The sequence below is a fragment of the Eptatretus burgeri genome, chromosome 12 (genome assembly GCF_056783735.1).
Source record: "Eptatretus burgeri isolate ZD-2024b chromosome 12, Ebu_testis_v1, whole genome shotgun sequence".
In the NCBI taxonomy this organism is placed as follows: Eukaryota; Metazoa; Chordata; class Myxini; order Myxiniformes; family Myxinidae; genus Eptatretus; species Eptatretus burgeri.
Window position 1 is genome coordinate 66,870,440 of NC_140972.1, and position 20,021 is coordinate 66,890,460.

Below are 20,021 nucleotides of genomic sequence, written 5' to 3' on the forward strand. Positions count from 1 at the left end.
GTCTATTCCAAAAGCGGGGGAAAAAAAAGAGGAACGAGCAACGATTCGTGATTTTGGTAGTTTTACCAGAAGGGGGTTACTGGCGGATCTTGAGCGCCTTGCGGAAATATGTGGGGGGGGGGCATATAGCAGAGAGCAGGTGAGGACAGAGAGGAGATTGTAAAAGACAGAAAATTATATCATTCTCCCAGATTTAAGCTGCAACTTTGGAGTTGCTCCAACAAGCTTGTGGTCAGTATTGAGGAATTGAGCAATCCAATCAACCCTGTAGTACTGGATCATCCTCCAGTGGCCATGAACGAGCACATGGTCAATCTCCTTTGCCACACCACCAGCGTTGGAATACCAACTCCGGCGATGAGCCTGTGGGTGCTGAAACCATGAACCAGCCACCCTAAATCCATGACTTCTTGCAAAGTCAAGGAACTTGGTGCTATTCTGGTTCACAGCCCCAGACCTATGGGGACCAACACACATCTCAAAACCATCCCTATCAGTTCCAGTTGATGCATTGAAATCCCCTAAAATGAGAAGAGTATCTCACCTGGGGCACTGATCAACCACAGACTTGAGCATGGCATAGAATGCGTTCTTCACGGTGAGATCACTCCCCTCAGTCAAAGCATTTACAGAGACCAGGGAAACGACACCCAAGGAGTGACGAGTCCTTAGTCTCATAATACGCTCGTTGACCGGTGTTACCTCAATTATCATTGGACACAGCTTTAACAACTTCTTGGGTATGGTAACCATTAGTAAGTGTAACCACCTGCCATGATCTTGCCGCAATCCGGTCTCCGAACCTCAGAGTGCTGCAATACCGATGTCCAAACGCTTGAGCTCAGATGATAACAGAGACAGGTGATCATCCTCTCTTAGGGATAGGACATTCCAGGCACCCACCCGAAGGGACCGCCGTCTGGTGGACAACACCACGGCACCACCATGTCGCCCACTACCGCAATCCAACCGGGAAGGTTACCCCGTGTTTTTCCTCCCATCATAAAAGAGAGTGGATCCCGAAGGCTTTTCCCCAATCCCATCATCCGGTGAACTGCCCTGTGAAGGGCAGTTGAACAGGAGGTACTCCCATGGAGTGGGTTTTCAGTTTTCCTTTCGTGTTTCGTATGTTTTGCAGGGTGAAGGGTTTTACAGTGGCCGGAGTGTAAATCCTACCACCAACCTCCTAAAAAAAGTAACCAAACTGGAGGAGGAAATCTGCAGACACAGTTGGGCATTCGATATGGATAGCAGTTGGCTCACATGGAGCTCCTCCACCCTTTGACAGGTTTTGGTTTTAATCCTGCTGGGTGTCCATATCCATACACCCTCCTCACCAGAAAACCTGGTGGGGGAGATGGTTTAGTCACCGACAACCCGACCATGCAACAGGTTAGTACAGGTTTACATGGTACCTGTAGCAAGTCACAGGTCTAATCTGGCCTAACCTGACAAGCCACAGATGTAATCTAGCTTGATATATTACACCACCCTATCATGTACATTAGTTATTCGTGCCCGTTTGTGTCGTTTCTAACATCCTTAAAAACATCAAGTTTCCTATTTGGAATGATTTTCAATTTTCTTTGACTGCAAGGCAGGCAGGCAAAATATAATTATCTCACTCCTCTCTGAGCATGTGCGATCGGGATGAATTCAGACAAAGTATTGCTGAATGGTAGGTTGTTTTCTGATTCATGTTCAAAATATCACATGAAATTTAAAGAAGTTGTTCCTCGATCATAAACTGATGTTTGTAGACAGACGGATGGACATGAACCAATTGGTTCACCCTGCTCTTCGCTTTGGGTGTGCGGGGTAAAAATGAATATTTGTTGGCCTAACCAAACAAGCAAAAAAAAAAAATATATCATAATTACAATGTCAAATATTCAACAAACTCAAGAAAATAGACACAACAAAGCACCAACCTGTCAAACAAGTCTGCAAGGAAAACATCAAAACAAAAGAAAACTCAAAGTAACACCAGCTGTGCATTCTCTCTTGTTCCCTATTTAGGTAACAAAAACAACAGAATTTGTAAAACAATCAATTGCTGAGAAAAGGTTTCTAAAACAAGGATTCCATTATCTGAAGCAAAGAAATTGAGTATGTGATGCACAAAAAAAATTTGCAAGACAGTCATCCATTTAAAAGATTAAAGTTAACACACCAGCCTTTTGAGATAACTTACTTCACCACTGGGTAAAGAACTGAACTGTCATGTTTGATAAATAGTACTTGGCAACCATTAGTCATCCAAACAATTAATGTAACATGAAATTTAGTTAAGTACATACTTCTCCATTATCATGATAATCTAACTACATCTAATGAGTTGCATTCCAAAAGCATCCCTCAAACAATCAAGTGATATTTAGCAAATGGTCAGGCACAGCAATTAGTCTGGGAGGGGGGGGAGAGGGCTGAGGCATACATCACCCTACCCCAAATCACAAAGGTCCACATTGTTTTTAGTCAGGTGAATTAGCAAGAAAAGAACAAAAAACCCTGCAAACATAGGCCTTCATTCATTATGCCTGACTTGTACCCTGTACAATATGCTAATTTTTTTTTTCAACTTGACCCTTTCTCCTTCTTGGTTACTGTGTTTCATTGAACGCTTGTGTTAATACGCCGTTAATGTAAAAAAGCCAATCCCATTCAGGTTTTTATGCTGCAGGCATGCATATATGATTTTCCCTCTGCTGTTGGTGTTTCCCTTCCCCCCTGTTGTGTTCTTCAACTGTCCCATTTGTGCTTATTCATTCAGTATACCAATTCTAGCTCTTCCATGACCCTAAACCATAATACTAAAATACACCATTTGGTGTGTGTCTGTCTGATGGTCTTTTGACAACTTTACATTTAGTCGTTACTTATCCAATCTCAAAACCAAACTTGCCAGAAAGACTAAGGGTCACACAATGGAGGTTGTAGTGACTTAATCCCCCCCTCCCCAATGAGGTGTTCCACATTGGGTGAAGTCCATGTTAAGATAGCCAATCGTGGTGTTTTTCCAATGAAGCGTCTAAGAACAAAACCAACACGACTACGAACGATAATAGCATAATATTAATGTGATTACAAAACAATGTTAACATTAAGAGTATCCCCCTCTCCCCAAGGAGTTTTTCCTCTTTGAACAAACGCCGTGCTAACGTGTATAAATAGCTTATCGTGGTGTTTTATGGGGCTTCAAAATGAGGAAAAAAGACGACTCCCAGAAGTAAAAAAACAAAATTATGAACTACAAACACATACGATTACCTTTTTGAACAGTAGCATATACTGCTGTTTAACATGAAATTGAAAGAAATCTGGAGGAATCCCGACATCCTTGAGGCATTCTCTGCTTATCATGTCCACCACAGAATGAGGGGCCCAAGACTAGATATACTGTCATCTATACACCCCAGAGAGGACAACAACATGACCCCTCCTATCGCTCCCATAGGGAGCGGGTGTACACGTGTATACAAAATATATATATATATTTTTAAACTCCAGTTTAAAGCGCATGGGAATGAATCAGACACATACGATGAGTAATTTGATGATCCAATTGATTTGTGTCCAATACGTTGTTTCTTGTCTTTTGTACAGTAACATTTTTCCTCAATGCTGGGTGCATGCCCCGAGGCCATGGGAATAGAAGACTCACCCCTGATATTCACTTTAAAGGATTAAAATAAGGGCTGCGTCACACCCAACGATTCCCTCCAACGCAGCAACTGCATTGTCTCGTCATAGAAAAATTGGTTGGTGTGGATAGCTGGTCGTGTAAATTGGGCCCCGTTGGACGTACTTTCTATTCGTCCATTGGTGTGGACAGCCCCATGACGTGACTGAACGAATGTGCTCTCGCTGAGCCAGAGGGAGCAACACTGTCTCGTGCTTTCTTCCAGAGCCAAAATGGAGAACTTCTAGACTGAATAATGTGAGGATTAGGCTCACATTTAGCTATGACAGAAAAAAAAAACAACCTGTTATGTCAAAAGGATATTCTAATCGTATTTCTAAAAAAATAAGGCCTGATGTGAAAATGAGAGTACGTCTTCTGCCTCCAGTTCCTGGCATCAATTATCGAAAGCACCTTGGCATTCATATCCACAGCTTCCCCCAATAAATAAAAACAATATCCCCCTTCCGCCACACGGCAGGGGATAAAAACTTAGACTTCACCACCTCCGGAGGAGGAAAACAGTCAAAATTCCAAGAATTTATACAGAGATTTCAACCGTACCATCTTGTTCCCTTATTATGGTACTCTCCTTTTTGTGCACGCTACCGTTCCCTTATTATGGTACTCTCCTTTTGGTGCATGCTACTGTACCTTTGAGATGCGGCAGATGGACCAATTGCCTTCTTGGCTTTCGACGTGTGGCAGAGGAACCGGTCATTGCTCACCTTTGTTTTTTTGGGGGTTTTTTTCCCCCAAGGTGCAAGTTAGGACCATTGGTCCATTGGCATTTCGTTTGGAGAATCCCAGCACGTCAACTTTTCACGATTATCAGGGGCAAATCCAGGAATTGGGTGGGGGGGGGGGTTTCCAAATAACAGAAAATTATAAATTTTCCAAATAAATTACTGTGAGCCGTTAGTAGTTTATTGTTTATTAACTTCTGCCATCGAAGATCGGAGGTTACTGTTTTCACCCCTTTCTGTTTGTTTGTTTGTGAACAGTATTACGGAAAAACTCTGATGGATTTCGACGAAACTTGGTGGGGGGATTAGGTATGGTCCAAGGATCATGCCATTAGATTTTGGACTTGGTCCAAAATCCAGTATGGCCGCTATGGTGGCCATTTTGAAAAAATATTTGAATTTTTTTTTTTTTGCATTTCTACATGTTTTAAGTGATTTCCAACCCTCCCCCCAAAAAAATTGTTAGAGAAAAAAAAATTTTTGCAACTTTTTTTCAACAAAATTTCGATTTTTTTTGCATTTCTACATGTTATAAGTGATTTCCAACAAAAAACATGCCAAAATTATAATTGCGGCCGATTTTGGAACTTCAGGTGGATATACCCACGTAAAATCAATTTCTGTCTCAAGGAATCTAGTTATGACGAATGAATTGAGTATGTAAAAGTTAAAAGTAAAAGGGAAAGTTGCAAACTATAACTCTGTGAGCACTGTTGATGTCAAATTTAATGAATAGGATATCAGGTTCACTTGAGTGACCTAGCAGTATTGGCGGCAGAGGTTTTGCACTCTACCGAGTGCTCCCCCTCTAGTTAGGTACTGTATTGATAGTTTTTCTGAGGCTTCTAGCCTTTTTGTGGCACACTTTCGTGGGAGAAGGAGTTCTGGGTGACCAGGGAACCCCTGGGTTTGCCACTGTAATGGTAAAAATTTTTTGTTGGGGGGAGGGGGGGGTCTGGGCAACCAGGAAACCCCCGTGGATTTGCCACTGATTATTCCACAATCGTCCCAGTTGCTTCACGTCGGAGGAAATCAGTTGGTGTGATGTCAGCCTAACTACACACCAGTACAAATTACTTATATTATACATACTGGCATAAAGGTACTCCATTACTAAAATAAGTACTGTCATTTTCTTCACTAAAATTTGATGTCGAAGTTGGAGTGCGTATTATACATGGAAAAAAAAAGGAATTTTTTTATTGTTATTTGCAGCCATTCCATACCATCATTTCCGACAGGTGTCGTGAATGATAATGCATATTTATAAAGAAGTCACATTTAAGTCATGAGTTGTTCTTTGTATTTTTAAATCGGCCTTACAAAAATCAAAACAGGGCCCCACCCTCAAAGCACTGAACTGTCAGTACTTAGCCTTAAACAGCAAACGTGGCTTTATTTTCATAATGTATTATAAAATTGGTCTTGTAAAATCCAAGCATCAATCTTTGTGTACGTGCAGTGAAGAAATGCTACAATGGGTTTTTGAGAACGTTTATTTGCCGGCCACGATTTCGAACATGCTAAAGTGCAAATGCGAACGCACAATTAGAATTTTAATGGACATAGACATTTTTGTCATCGAAGGGTTACTTTCAGCACAGTATTGCAAAAGTCTCGGTGTGTATTTCACACATTAATAAACAAATTCCGTACACTGTATTGCACAACAAATTTGGGGATGCGTACCATTGCATTCGGAAAATTACAGTAATTTTTACATTGATCCAGGGCGCACACTGTAGTTTATACGTGCATTAGATTCAGGACTTCCAAAATGCACGTTCTCGACTTCACACACGAATATCAACAAACATGTGTAATTTAATGTGAAGTATTAAGGACAATTGCAAACAATGAATGGATAAATGTGTATGTATAAATAAAAGGGATTTAAACATCAAGAGCCATCGCTCCGGCCTTTCTCCGGGAGCAATCGCTCCAGATAATAACGCTAAAGAGGACAACCCAAGATATGTAACAACATGTTCGTATTCCAAAATCCAAACTCGCCCAAAGATAAGCATTTCTCTTGAGCCACTGACACATTCATGCAGATGGCATGCAATGAGAAAGCAAAGTGCCATTTCAGCAGTGCAAGGAAAACAGGTAAACATGCAGATGGAAGTTGCACAGCTTAAAGTGATAGAAAAAAAAATAATAACAATAATTTATCAATACAATTTGTCATCCTCCATTACTTTACCTGCAAACACAGTGGAGTAGGATAAAAGGAAAGACATGCACAAAGTCTGCCACAGAGGAATCATTGTGCTTGCTTGCTCACTTGCTCGTCCAAATAGTTTTCACAAATCTGAAACAATTATTACCCAGACAGTTGAAACATCCACAATGTGCAATCCTTACAATAATTCAGACCGGTGTTTGTCGCGCTACTCCTACAGTCCTGAGCTGATCACATCCAGACTTGCTACATAGGATCAGCATGACCCTAATTAATGTATATAGCTCTATTTATTTTTGCCAGTGGTCTTGGGGGGTGGTTGGGGGGAATGGTGAGGGAACACAAATTCTCCATGTAAATGAGTATTGTGTAGCACCACCTCCAGATGGTGGATGGCATTACAAGTCTCCACCATTTACAGTATAATATTCTTATCCCCACGTTTTCCAGTGCAGTGAGGTGTTTTGAAATACAAGCAATCGGTATGTTTTTGCTTAATGCACGTATTAAATCCAGGTTTTTTTTTTGTTTTTTTGCCTATACAGAGCTGTCAGTTACCTATACACCGCTCAAGTAAAAGGTATATTTCAGAAGAATAATGTTGCATTCTTGGAATAAGATGGGAACTCTACCAGTTACAAGATTTATACAGCACACACCACACGTGCATGCTAAAACTTACCTGTGAGAACATTTATTATAATCGAATAACTTTCAAAGCAAAAATACTTCCTGCGTTTCCGTTTATATACTCAGAATTTATTTAAAATTAAAGTATCATCCGCAAAACTATGTTAATAGCGAACATAGTGATAGCGAACGTAGTGAGCTTCATACTTAACGCGTGCACATGAGAAAATAGGAAACAACACAATACCCTGGCAATTTGGAATCCGTGTCGTTGGCTATGACCCTTTTGCTTCCGGTTTTTTTTTGCTTCTGGTTTTTGGCATGGGGAATTATGCATGCCGGGAGATAAAGGCATCGTCGGACACATGAAAGACGCAAATATCAGACATGGTGTATATTTCCTCCACCGATTTTAATAAAGATATCTCCCGCATCATCAAAAAATAATTTTTAATCATGATTTACATTATTCGATCGCTGATTCCGAATCCAGGCCGAAGTAACCTGAAACTGCATATACAGTTGTGAACAACTTGTAGGTAAAGTCAGAAGCGAATGTAAGAATTCTACGTTCGCTTCTCGTATTTATGTTTTTAGATGAGATCCTGTTCTAGGCGGTGTAGTTGTTGTTGTGAAGGTAATGTTGAGGTAATATTTATTTTTTTCGATGAGATCCTGTTCTAGGCGGTGTAGTTGTTGTTGTGAAGGTAATGTTGAGGTAATATGCAGTAGTGTTATCACGGTTATAGAAATGCACAAATAATTAATTTGATGTATAGTATACCCAAGCACACCTTTATGACTAAAAAAATTTACAAAACGAGAGAGTAAATACTCGAGCAGTTTTAAGTCTACCTAATTTTAAAATAAAGATATCTCCCGCATCAACAAAAAATAATTTTTAATCGTGATTTACATTATTTGATCGCTGATCCCGAATCCAGGCCAAAGTAACCGGAAATTGCAGCATCGAATGCAAGAAGAATTCTACGTTCGCTTCTTGTATTAATTTTTTTTAGATGAGATCCTGTTCGAGGCAGTGTAGTTGTTATGAAGGTAATGTTGAGGTAATATATATATATTTTTAGATGAGATCCTGTTCTAAGCGGTGCAGTTGTCGTTGTGAACGTAATGTTGAGGTAATATTATTTTTTTAGATGAGATCCTGTTCTAGGCGGTGTAGTTGTTGTTGTGAAGGTAATGTTGAGGTAATATATATATATATATTTTTTTTAGATGAGATCCTGTTCTAGGCGGTGTAGTTGTCGTTGTGAAGGTAATGTTGAGGATTTTTTTTTTTTCTAGATGAGATCCTGTTCTACACAGTGTAGTTGTTGGTGTGAAGGTAATGTTGAGGTAATATGCAGTAGTGTTATCACGGTTATAGAAATGCACAAGTAATTAATTTGATGTATAGTATACCCAATTATACCTTTATGACTAAAAAATTAACAACAAAACTAGAGAGCAAATACTCTAATTTTATTATAAAGATATCTCCCGCATCATCAAAAAATAATTTTTAATCCTGATTTACATTATTTGATCGCTGATCCCGAATCCAGGCCGAAGTAACCGGAAATTGCAGCATCGAATGTAAGAACAATTCTATGTTCGCTTCTAGGCTTTGCCTATTCCATATTAACCATCATACGAATTATACAGAACAACAAACGAGCTGGCATGAAAAAATATATATCAAACAACATAGAACATCAAATTCAAACTAACTCCGAAGGTCAAATGGTACAATATTGAACAGCTCACAAAGAGTCAAAACAGGAAGAACTGACCAAACTGAACCGAGCAAGAGTTGTGAGGTACGTTCGCTGCTTCGCTTCACTTCACTTCACTTCACGCAGCGTCTTTCCGCAAACGTAACTCCGCCTCTTCTTCTTCGCACGTCTGAAGTAAAACTTTTTTTTTTGCTCTTTTCCTCGACGACCGAAATAATATTGCAATTTTTTTTAAATCCATAACTTATCCACATATAATTTGAATAATTTCTTGCTCACGATATGTGTATTTTAGAAAAAAAAAACAGATTTCCGTGAAAATAATTTTGCCTATACACCGTCCAAGGATTACGATGAATAAATTTCCTGTTCCGTGCAAAGGAAAATTTAGGAAACAACGTGAACAGCTCAAGAAAAGTATAACCATCTCAATGTTATTGTCAAGTGTGGTTATAATTCATGTCAGATTTCCGAGTTATGACGATCTGGCAGCAAACTGGATTGTAATAAACAGTGCCTGGCGCTGGTGCACCGACCCGTATGTGCTGAACTTCAACACGTGGCGCTGAATCGCCAAATATACATGTAAAACGTCCCACGGCGCCTTTTTGCTGAAGCATGCCTTCATTATGACCTGATAAATCAGGAAAATATAATAGACATAGATGGTTTACCATGAAAAGGAAAACAGGATTTACTTGTTCAAGGAGTGGCGCCCACAGGGTATGTCATTGATGAGATTTGGTAAATTGGGGGGGGGGGGGGAGGGTTGAGATTATTATATTTGGTCAGAGTGTGTGCGGTGTATGTATATGTAATATGGAATAGGCAAAGCCGAGAAGCGAACGTAGAATTCTTCTTACATTCACTTCTGACTTTACATAAAACTTGTTCACAACTGTATACTTGACAGCTATACCGTGGTACGTGTAAGCGCCGCGCAGCTGATGATCTTGACGCAATTTCCGGTTACTTCGGCAAAGATTCGGGATTAGCGATCAAATAATGTAAATCACGATTAAAAATTATTTTTTTGATGATGCGAGAGATATCTTTATTAAAATTAACTTTGGGGAAAAAAATAATTGAATAAATAAATAAATAAATAATCACTTCTGGTCAAGAATAAAATAAAATATAAGTTTCGGAAAGAGTTTCAAAATCACTCCCGATAATGTTAAATACAAAATAAACACTTCCTGTCATGAAAAAAATCACTTTCGGAAGTATAAAATTAACTTTGGGAAAAAAATAATTGAATAAATAAATAAACACTTCCGGTGATGAGCTCCCGGCATGCATCATTCCCCATGACAAAAACCGGAAACAAAAAAAAAACCAGAAACAAAACAAAAACTGAAGCAAAAGGGTCATAGCCAACGACACAGATTCACAATTGGCAGGGTATTGTGTTGTTTTCTATTCTCTCATGTGCACGCGTAAAGTAATATTCACAAGATAGAAATAAAACCCAATCGTGTTTCTACACCGCACAGCGTTTAACAACAACCGGAAGCTAAAGGTCACAGCTAACGACACGGATTCCAAATAGCCAGGGTTATTGTGTTGTTGTTGTTTCCTATTCTCTCACGTGCACGCGTTAAGTATTAAGCTCACTTCGTTCGCCATAATCGCACAAAACACACTCTGTTGATTGCTGTACAGAACGTCAGTGCCGCCGAATAACTTTCTTGGCAAGGGTTACACTCGGTGGTTTGCCATTGCCTTCCCAGCAGTCGTTGGCGCTGGAATTTCTTGAGGGTGCCGAAGATAGCTCACAAACTCTTCACGAAGGACACCGTCGGATCTTTAACATCCACCGACGAATGCCGGCAGATGGGACGCCCAGTTGAACGTCCATCCGAGGGTCGACACACACACGTTGATGAATGACCGTGATGGCAGGTTATGGCTGGATCAGGATGTGAAGCCAGGGTAGACAGCTGAGAGCGAGTGTGCGTGCCGAGAGGCCATCCTGCCAGCCCCGTGGCTTCCACACCAACCCCTGTTTCCATATACAGTGCAGTGAATTTGACCCAACAATTCATGGGCACTAAACTTTCCCGCCATTTCAGTGATTGCCTCCTTTAATTAATGTTTCATCAACATGTTGATCATTCAACAGCTGTCATTTTCCCCCACGATTCCTCCTTTTATGGAACTGGTGCTGATAGATGCACCATCTTTGCATCGTCCTCGTCCATCCTCCTGTTCAAAATAGAATTTAAATGGTCTCAAATGAGCATTTTGCTGCTGGCATGGTGGCAGTTGAAGTCACGCCAAAAGACAGCTTGGGATTGCATTGCATGGCTTGGAGGTGATCCGAGTGACAATAAATGTGGTTGTAGATCATTCATCATTATCCTTCTGACCCAAGCATTACCTATGCCACCGAAGGTGAAGGAGGTTATTTCACCCTTCTCTGTTTTTGTTTGTGTTCAGGATATCTCAAAAAAAGAAGAATTGTGGAAAATCTCCAAAAAAAAAAATCCGGATGAAATTTGGGGGGAAGGTTTGGTGTGTGTGATCACCACAAAATGATTCGATTTTGGTGAAGATCTGGATACTAGAAATTTATATGTGATTCTTCACCATTGAGAGATTGGGCTAAACCGATGAATATAGCACGACATCTCAAAAAGTTGTGGACAGATATGGACGAAACTTGGTGGACATGTTTTGTGTGTGTGTGACAAGGAAGAATTGATTCAAATTTGGTGTAGATCCGGATCCGGATCCGATAATTTAAATGATTTCTTCACCGCTGAGAGATTGGGCTAAACTAATACCATGGCACGACATCTCAAAAAGTTGTGGACGGATCCGTATGAAATTTGATAGAGAGGTCAGGTGTGTGACAAGGAAGAAATGATTCGACTTTGGTGAATATCCAAATCCGGATCTGGATACGAGAATTATTTAACTTTTAAACTGATTCTTCACCGTTGAGAGACAGGGCCAAAAACGATATATAGCATATTTCAAAAATGTATTGGGCCCGATATGTTCTTGTGGATCAGGCATTACGTGGTGGAGATATGCGCTCTACCGAATGCCCTGCTAGTTTTATAATGTTCTGCCTTTCCTGTTTTTGAATGTCCGAAGATCCTTATTTATAGGTGACTTGGGAACGTCTGTTGTGAAGAAATGTCATGAACCAGCTCGGGGACCCAATAACCATTCTACGCCAAAGGCCAAGACTCCTCACGACATCTTGATTACAGCTAGGTTGCAATGTGTGCTGCACACCTATACAAAGGAATATGAGAAGATGTGCATACGCAGATTAGGAGGGTTAATTTGAAGTTTAGGGACACCATTCCAACTATGTTAGTGTGTCGTGTCGATTTACTCAGGAACAGCATTCCTCCGGAACGTGTTTCATATTCAGTTGATTTCTTCACCACTTTCATGGCTCTTGTTTGCATTTTTCTTCGCCAAACTTAGTTTCATTACCTTGCAAATGTACTTTTGCTTAATTTTTATCTGACATTTGATTCAAGTCATAAATGTTAAGCATCCACAATAAAGAGATATAACAGGCCAAACAAGAACAGCACTCAGAAGAGTACACACCTCCACCAGGCTGAACAGCTTACATCTTGTATCCCACTTATACAGTTCCAGTCAAACGTTTGGACACACCAACTCATTCAAGGGTTTTTCTTTATTATCCCCCCCCCCCCCCCGGAGGGAGGGAGCGGGATATTTTCGGTCAAAATTACAAATCAAAAAAGGTTAGGAATATGCGTGTTTACTATGGAAGACATTTATCAAGTCCTTTATTGGCTTTCATTTGACACAGACCTTTGACCTTACATGGCCTTGAAAGGTCAAAATCATTTTACGGTCATAACTTCGTCAAAAATGGTTTAATCGACTTCAAACTAAGACTAAAATATTCCTTATAATCAACATTCAGGTTAAGGATGTATCAAATTTAAATTTGATCCCCAAAATAACTTTATGCCTTAAATGGGCGGGATTTGTTGTGCCTGGCACCACTTGTTTTTACTATTTTCTACATTGTAGGATAATAGTGAAGACATCCAAACTATGAAATAACACATATTTCAACCGTATCCACAGACATATGTTATGTATTAACACATATGGAATTCTGTAATAACCAAAAAAGTGTTAAACAAATCAAAGTACATATTATATTTTAGATACTTCAAAACAGCCACTCTTTGCCTTGACAACTTTGCACACTCTTGGAATTCTCTCAACCAGCTTCATGAGGTAGTCACCTGGAATGTTTTTCCAACAGTCTTGAAGGAGTTCCCACATACTGTATGCTGAGCAGTTGTTGGCTGCCTTTCCTTCACTCTGCGGTCCAACTCATCCCAAACCATCTCAATTGGGTTTAGGTCGGGTGATTGTGGTGAAGGCCAGGTCATTGAATGCAGCACTCCATCACTCTCCTTGGTCAAATAGCCCTTACACAGCCTGGAGGTGTCGTTTGGGTCATTGTTCTGTTGAAAAACAAATGATGGTCCTCCTAAGCGCAAACCAGATGGGATGGCGTATCGCTGCAGAATGCTGTGGTAGCTGGTTGTGTGCCTTGAATTCGAAATATATCACTGACAGTGTCACCAGCAAAGCACCACCACACCATCACACCTCCTCCTCCATGGTGGGAAACACACGTGCAGAGATCATCTGTTCACCTTTTCTGCATCTCACAAAGACATGGCAGTTGGAACCAAAAACCTCAAATTTGGACATCACACCAAAGGACAGATTTCCATTGGTCTAATGTCCATTGCTCGTGTTTCTTGGCCCAAGCAAGTCTCTTCTTGTTGGTCTCCTTCAGCAGTGGTTTATTTGGAGCAATTCGACCATGAAGGCCTGATTCACGCAGTCTCCTCTGAACAGTTGATGTTGAGATATGTCTGTTACTTGAACTCTGTGGAGCATTTACTCTGTGGAGCTGGTAACTAATAAACTTATCCTCTGCAATGGAGATAACTCTGGGTCTTCCTTTCCTGTGGTGGTCCTCATGAGAGCGAGTTTCATCATAGTGCTTCATCGTTTTTGTGACTGCACTTGAAGAAACTTTCAAAGTTCTTGAAATTTTCTGGATTGACTGACATTCATGTCTTAAAGTAATGATGGACTGTCATTCCTCTTTGCTTCGTTGAGCTGTTCTTGCCATAATATGGACAACAACAGTGCAGACAAAATAATGGTCTTTCACCAAATATGGATATTTACTGTATACCAACCCTACCTTATCACAACACAACTGATTGGCTCAAACGCATGAAGAAGGAAAGAAATTCCACAAATTAACTTTGAACAACGCACACCTGTTAAGAGAAAAGCATTCCAGGTGACTACCTCATGAAGCTGGTTGAGAGAATGCCACAAATGTGCAAAGCTGTCATCAAGGCAAAGGGTGGCTACTTTGAAGAATCTAAAATATATTTTGATTTGTTTGACACTGTTTTAGTGACTACATAATTCCAGATGTGTCATTTCATAGTTTTGATGTCTGAATATTATTCTACAATGTAGAAAATACTAAAAATAAAGAAAAACCCTTGAATGAGACTGTGTCCAAACTTTTGACTGGTACTGTCGGTCGGACCTGGATCCGGACCTAAACCAAAATCGAATCGGCTTCTTGTCACCTAACCAACTGATCCACCAAGTTTTGTCATAACCTGTTCATAACTTCTTGAGATATGTTATAGTACATGTCGTTTTTGGCCCCATCTCTCAATGGTGAAGAACCACTTAAAAAATTCTCGAATCCGGATCTTCACCAAAATCGAATGAAGTGGTTCTCGTCACACACCCAACCTGTCACCAAGTTTCATCCGAATCCATCCATAACCTTGAGATATTGTGCTATATATCCTTTTTGGTGCCATCTGTCAGTGGCGAAGAATCACTTAGAAAATTCTCTGATCCGGACCCGGTTTCAGATCTTCACGAAAATCGAATTAAGTGGTCCTAGTCACACACCAAACCTGTCCGCCAAGTTTCGTCAGAATCCGTCCCTAACTTTTTGAGATATCCTGCTCACAGATACAGAAAGACAGACAGACAGACAAACAGGGATGAAAACAACCTCACCTCCATCCACCCTCGGCGGCGGAGATAACTAGAACAGCACTCAGTGGAGCACTTACCTCCGCCATGTTGAACAGTCTGCGTATGTATGTTTCTGTGTGTCTGTCTGTGTCTGTGTGTGTGTGTATATGTCTGTGTATATATATGTATATCTGTCTGTGTGTGTGTATATGTCTGTCTCTGTGTGCGTATGTCTGTCTCTGTGTGCGTATGTCTGTCTCTGTGTGCGTATGTCTGTCTCTGTGTGCGTATGTCTGTCTCTGTGTGCGTATGTCTGTCTCTGTGTGCGTATGTCTGTCTCTGTGTGCGTATGTCTGTCTCTGTGTGTGTATGTCTGTCTCTGTGTGCGTGTGTATGTCTGTCTCTGTGTGCGTGTGTATGTCTGTCTCTGTGTGCGTGTGTATGTCTGTCTCTGTGTGCGTGTGTATGTCTGTCTCTGTGTGCGTGTGTATGTCTGTCTCTGTGTGCGTGTGTATGTCTGTCTCTGTGTGCGTGTGTATGTCTGTCTCTGTGTGCGTGTGTATGTCTGTCTCTGTGTGCGTGTGTATGTCTGTCTCTGTGTGCGTGTGTATGTCTGTCTCTGTGTGCGTGTGTATGTCTGTCTCTGTGTGCGTGTGTATGTCTGTCTCTGTGTGCGTGTGTATGTCTGTCTCTGTGTGCGTGTGTATGTCTGTCTCTGTGTGCGTGTGTATGTCTGTCTCTGTGTGCGTATGTATGGCTGTCTCTGTGTGCGTGTGTATGTCTGTCTCTGTGTGCGTGTGTATGTCTGTCTCTGTGTGCGTGGGGATGTCTGTCTCTGTGTGCGTGTGTATGTCTGTCTCTGTGTGCGTGTGTATGTCTGTCTCTGTGTGCGTGTGTATGTCTGTCTCTGTGTGCGTGTGTATGTCTGTCTCTGTGTGCGTGTGTATGTCTGTCTCTGTGTGCGTGTGTATGTCTGTCTCTGTGTGCGTGTGTATGTCTGTCTCTGTGTGCGTGTGTATGTCTGTCTCTGTGTGCGTGTGTATGTCTGTCTCTGTGTGCGTGTGTATGTCTGTCTCTGTGTGCGTGTGTATGTCTGTCTCTGTGTGCGTGTGTATGTCTGTCTCTGTGTGCGTGTGTATGGCTGTCTGTGTGTGCGTGTGTATGTCTGTCTCTGTGTGCGTGTGTATGTCTGTCTCTGTGTGCGTGTGTATGTCTGTCTCTGTGTGTGTATGTCTGTCTCTGTGTGCGTGTGTATGTCTGTCTCTGTGTGCGTGTGTATGTCTGTCTCTGTGTGCGTGTGTATGTCTGTCTCTGTGTGCGTGTGTATGTCTGTCTCTGTGTGCGTGTGTATGTCTGTCTCTGTGTGCGTGTGTATGTCTGTCTCTGTGTGCGTGTGTATGTCTGTCTCTGTGTGCGTGTGTATGTCTGTCTCTGTGTGCGTGTGTATGTCTGTCTCTGTGTGCGTGTGTATGTCTGTCTCTGTGTGCGTGTGTATGTCTGCCTCTGTGTGCGTGTGTATGTCTGTCTCTGTGTGCGTGTGTATGTCTGTCTCTGTGTATGTCTGTCTCTGTGTGCGTGTGTATGTCTGTCTCTGTGTATGTCTGTCTGTCTGTGTATGTGTGTGTATGTCTGTCTCTGTGTATGTGTGTGTGTGTCTGTGCCTGTGTGTGTGTGTGTGTCTGTGCCTCTGTGTGTGTGTCTGTGCCTCTGTGTGTGTGTGTGTCTGTGCCTCTGTCTGTCCCTCTGTGTGTGTGTCTGTTCCTCTGTGTGTGTGTGTCTGTGCCTCTGTGTGTGTATGTCTATGTCTCTGTGTGTGTATGTGTGTATATGTCTGTGTGTGTGTGTCTGTGTGTGTATGTCTGTCTGTGTGCATGTCTGTCTCTGTGTGTATGTCTGTCTGTATGTGTGTTTGTCTGTCTCTGTGTGTTTGTATGTCTGTCTCTGTGTGTGTGTATGTCTGTCTCTGTATGTGTATGTCTGTCTGTGTGTGTGTATGCCTGTGTATGTGTGTGTATGTATGTCTGTCTGTGTATGTGTGTCTGTCTGTGTATGTGTGTGTATGTCTGTCTCTGTGTATGTGTGTGTGTGTCTGTGCCTGTGTGTGTGGGTGTGTCTGTGCCTCTGTGTGTGTGTCTGTGCCTCTGTGTGTGTGTGTGTCTGTGCCTCTGTGTGTGTGTCTGTGCCTCTGTGTGTGTGTGTGTCTGTGCCTCTGTCTGTCCCTCTGTGTGTGTGTCTGTTCCTCTGTGTGTGTGTGTCTGTGCCTCTGTGTGTGTGTCTGTGCCTCTGTGTGTGTGTCTGTGCCTCTGTGTGTGTGTCTGTGTGTGTGTGTGTGTGTGTGTGTGTGTGTGTGTGTGTGTGTGTGTGTGTGTGTGTGTGTGTGTGTGTGTGTGTGTGTCTGTGCCTCTGTGTGTGTCTGTCTCTCAAGCCACATATTTAAAGCTAGAAACTCCATTCTTGAGATAAAGATACAACTTCTTTGTGCAGGAAGTAACATGGGCTATGTGGCTGCGGCCTCGGAGGCCGTTTTGAGACCAAAGTGAACAATATAGCAATTATTTAACAAGACGAGCAATTGGTTTCAAATTGAAAAGGTTGGATTTTTTTGAATGCAACACAATTAGCCTTTTAAAAGTGCGTGAAATAATTTGATAGATTTACTGAAACTTTTTCCATCATGAGAGATGGGCACTTTTGCTAATGTTTATATATCCTTAAAAAAAAAAAAAACCACAAGGCTTCTTATCAATTGATGAGCCTTCTTCTACTTGTCATTCAATTCTACCAGGGGCCTATACAATTACAAAGCTAATGGCAGTGGAAAGTGTGATGTTTTGATATGCATTTCTCCTCATCAATTGACAAATCCACATTGTAGATAATTTAGGTGGATCATTATAATTTTCATTCATGCATAAAGCAGCACAGAGCTGGAGGTTTACATCGTTTGTAGAGGCATGGGAACACAGCTATTGCAGTTCACTGCATTGATCAAAGAAGGAAATCAGAATTGGGCTACAGTGCACTACAAAAGGGCCTACTTTCTTCGGAAGGTACCATAGGATCTTTTACAGCCACAAAATGGGAGACAGCTTAACAGATCACCCTGTGAACAATTCTGAAGCTTCACAGTGAATATTGTTACGGCTGTGGAAATTCGCAAACCACCATTCAGGTCCCGTAGGTGAGATAACTCTAAGTACATGTGTAGTTAGCCCCAAACCCGATGTTTAGAGGGAATTTATGTGATTCATTCGGGCTGTGACGCTTTGAGTTCAGCGTTTTTCTGTTCTATCTTTATTTTGAATCAACCGCCATAACCATCAAACCACCACCGATAAACCCTTTACCACCCTCACCTCTCTCCTTCTACGACCATTCCCGCACCACCTGTGAACACTGAGCGTCGGGCTGTCTTGGGCTCGTTCAAGCGATACGCACCGAGCCGCGAGTGCAAATAGCGGCCTTTCCAAGGGAGAATTCCGATCAAGAATGCTACACGCCCACTTGTGATCCGTCCAATCAGCAAGCGCGGAGCGGCTTGGCCCCGCCTCCAGGCGCGTCCATGTGGAATCGAAATATGCAAATTCTAGGACAGGGGAGGTTCACGCCCACTTTTCCTCCGTCCAATGGGCAAGCGTGGCTCCGCCCCCGAGTTCATCCTGATCCGGAAATTTGCATATTGGTTCTCCTGCCGGCCTATAAAACGCCGAGCGCAAGGCGAATTTTGGCAGAGTCAGTTTTGGTGGCAGAGAGTGGAGTCGGCAGACGAAGGCGTCAAGTTGGGTTCTGCAGTCGGCTGAGGAGAGTTGTGGAAAGAGGCCAAGGAGCTCGGCTCCGAAGCGAGAAGGACGGCGGTCGGCGACGAGGTCGCGGTGGGAAATCGCTCGTCGCGGGACCTAAGCCAGCCAGCCATTCTCCCTCCCCCAGAGCATCAACAATTCCCCCTTTTCCCCCGCGCTGAGATAGTGCAACCAAGGGGGGCCCCGTTCCCACCCCACTAAAAACGTCGTGCCAACGAAACCCGCGAAGGAGCACGGAGTCGGGGCACAGCCACGCGGCCACGTCTGCGGTTCGTCCGCCAACGCGCCACGAGGACGCGGGAAGGACCCACCCGGTCTCGCGGACCTGACCGCTCCTTCAGCTCCCACGCACACATTGGCCTACAGGCCCGTCTGCCCCCTTGTCTATGAGGGTGGCTTCTTTCCTTTGCTTTTGAGTAAATGTGTGTCGGCGCCGTGTCTTGTAAAGTAGAAATGTATAAGTGTTGCCGTGTGTACGCGTATTCGGTTGTAACTCTGCGTCGTTGTTTCTTTTGTTTTCCTGATATAGGTGCATTCTGACTGTTTGGCTGTATATGTGTGCTTTCCGTGTGTCGCATAATAAATGTGCATTGTGTGAACTGTTTTCCCGTTTCGCTTCGTCTTTTCTTTATTGACCCTCCATCCTGCTTCACGTAAAAGGGTTCGTAGTGGGCTTAAAATGCCTGATAATTAATCGGAACCGTCGAGGCCGACGATAACACCGCTCGGTTATCCCGATAGCACGGAACGGACCGCTTAAGCGGTTCGTGTCCGGAGTCCGCCTGCGGCGGGCAACCCTATCCTGCGCGGGTGGGCAATTGGCACGGTCGTGGTGGGGTTAAACCCCCACCCGTGACTGGCTCCCGGCGTTGTTCCGAGAGGGTCACGACGGAATTGTCCGTTCCGGTGGGCGAGGCGGCCGCCATTCGAGTCGAGCGGCCGATCGCACGCCGGCGGGCGCGAATTCGCAACAATATGTTATTGTTGTCACATCCTCAAATGAGTAAGACCAACAACATCCAATCTCAAGTGTATCTGCTCAAATAAAGACAAATTCATGGAAAAGTAGAATGTAAAATAACACCAGATTTGTGCAGCAACTTCATATTTCAATGCATAATCTTGAAAAGCAGCAAAAAGTACAAGCAGACGATCTGTCTCAAACTAAAAGTTCAAACTTCTGTCTGAACAACCAAC

At 42.5% G+C, this 20,021-nt stretch overlaps 1 protein-coding gene across 1 annotated transcript in view; it reads right to left on the reverse strand.

Moving 5' to 3' along the window:
* Positions 1–9,170, reverse strand: part of LOC147015816 (uncharacterized) — a 45,089-nt gene extending 35,919 nt beyond the window's left edge. The window contains exons 1-2 of the mRNA XM_085848341.1: positions 9,037–9,170; positions 6,635–6,742 (exon numbers count right to left, since the gene is read on the reverse strand). Of these exons, the coding sequence (XP_085704467.1) occupies positions 6,635–6,698 (64 nt within the window). The 5' untranslated portion in view covers positions 6,699–6,742; positions 9,037–9,170. The remainder of the gene's footprint in view (positions 1–6,634; positions 6,743–9,036) is intronic.
* Between the last annotated feature and the right edge of the window lie 10,851 nt (positions 9,171–20,021).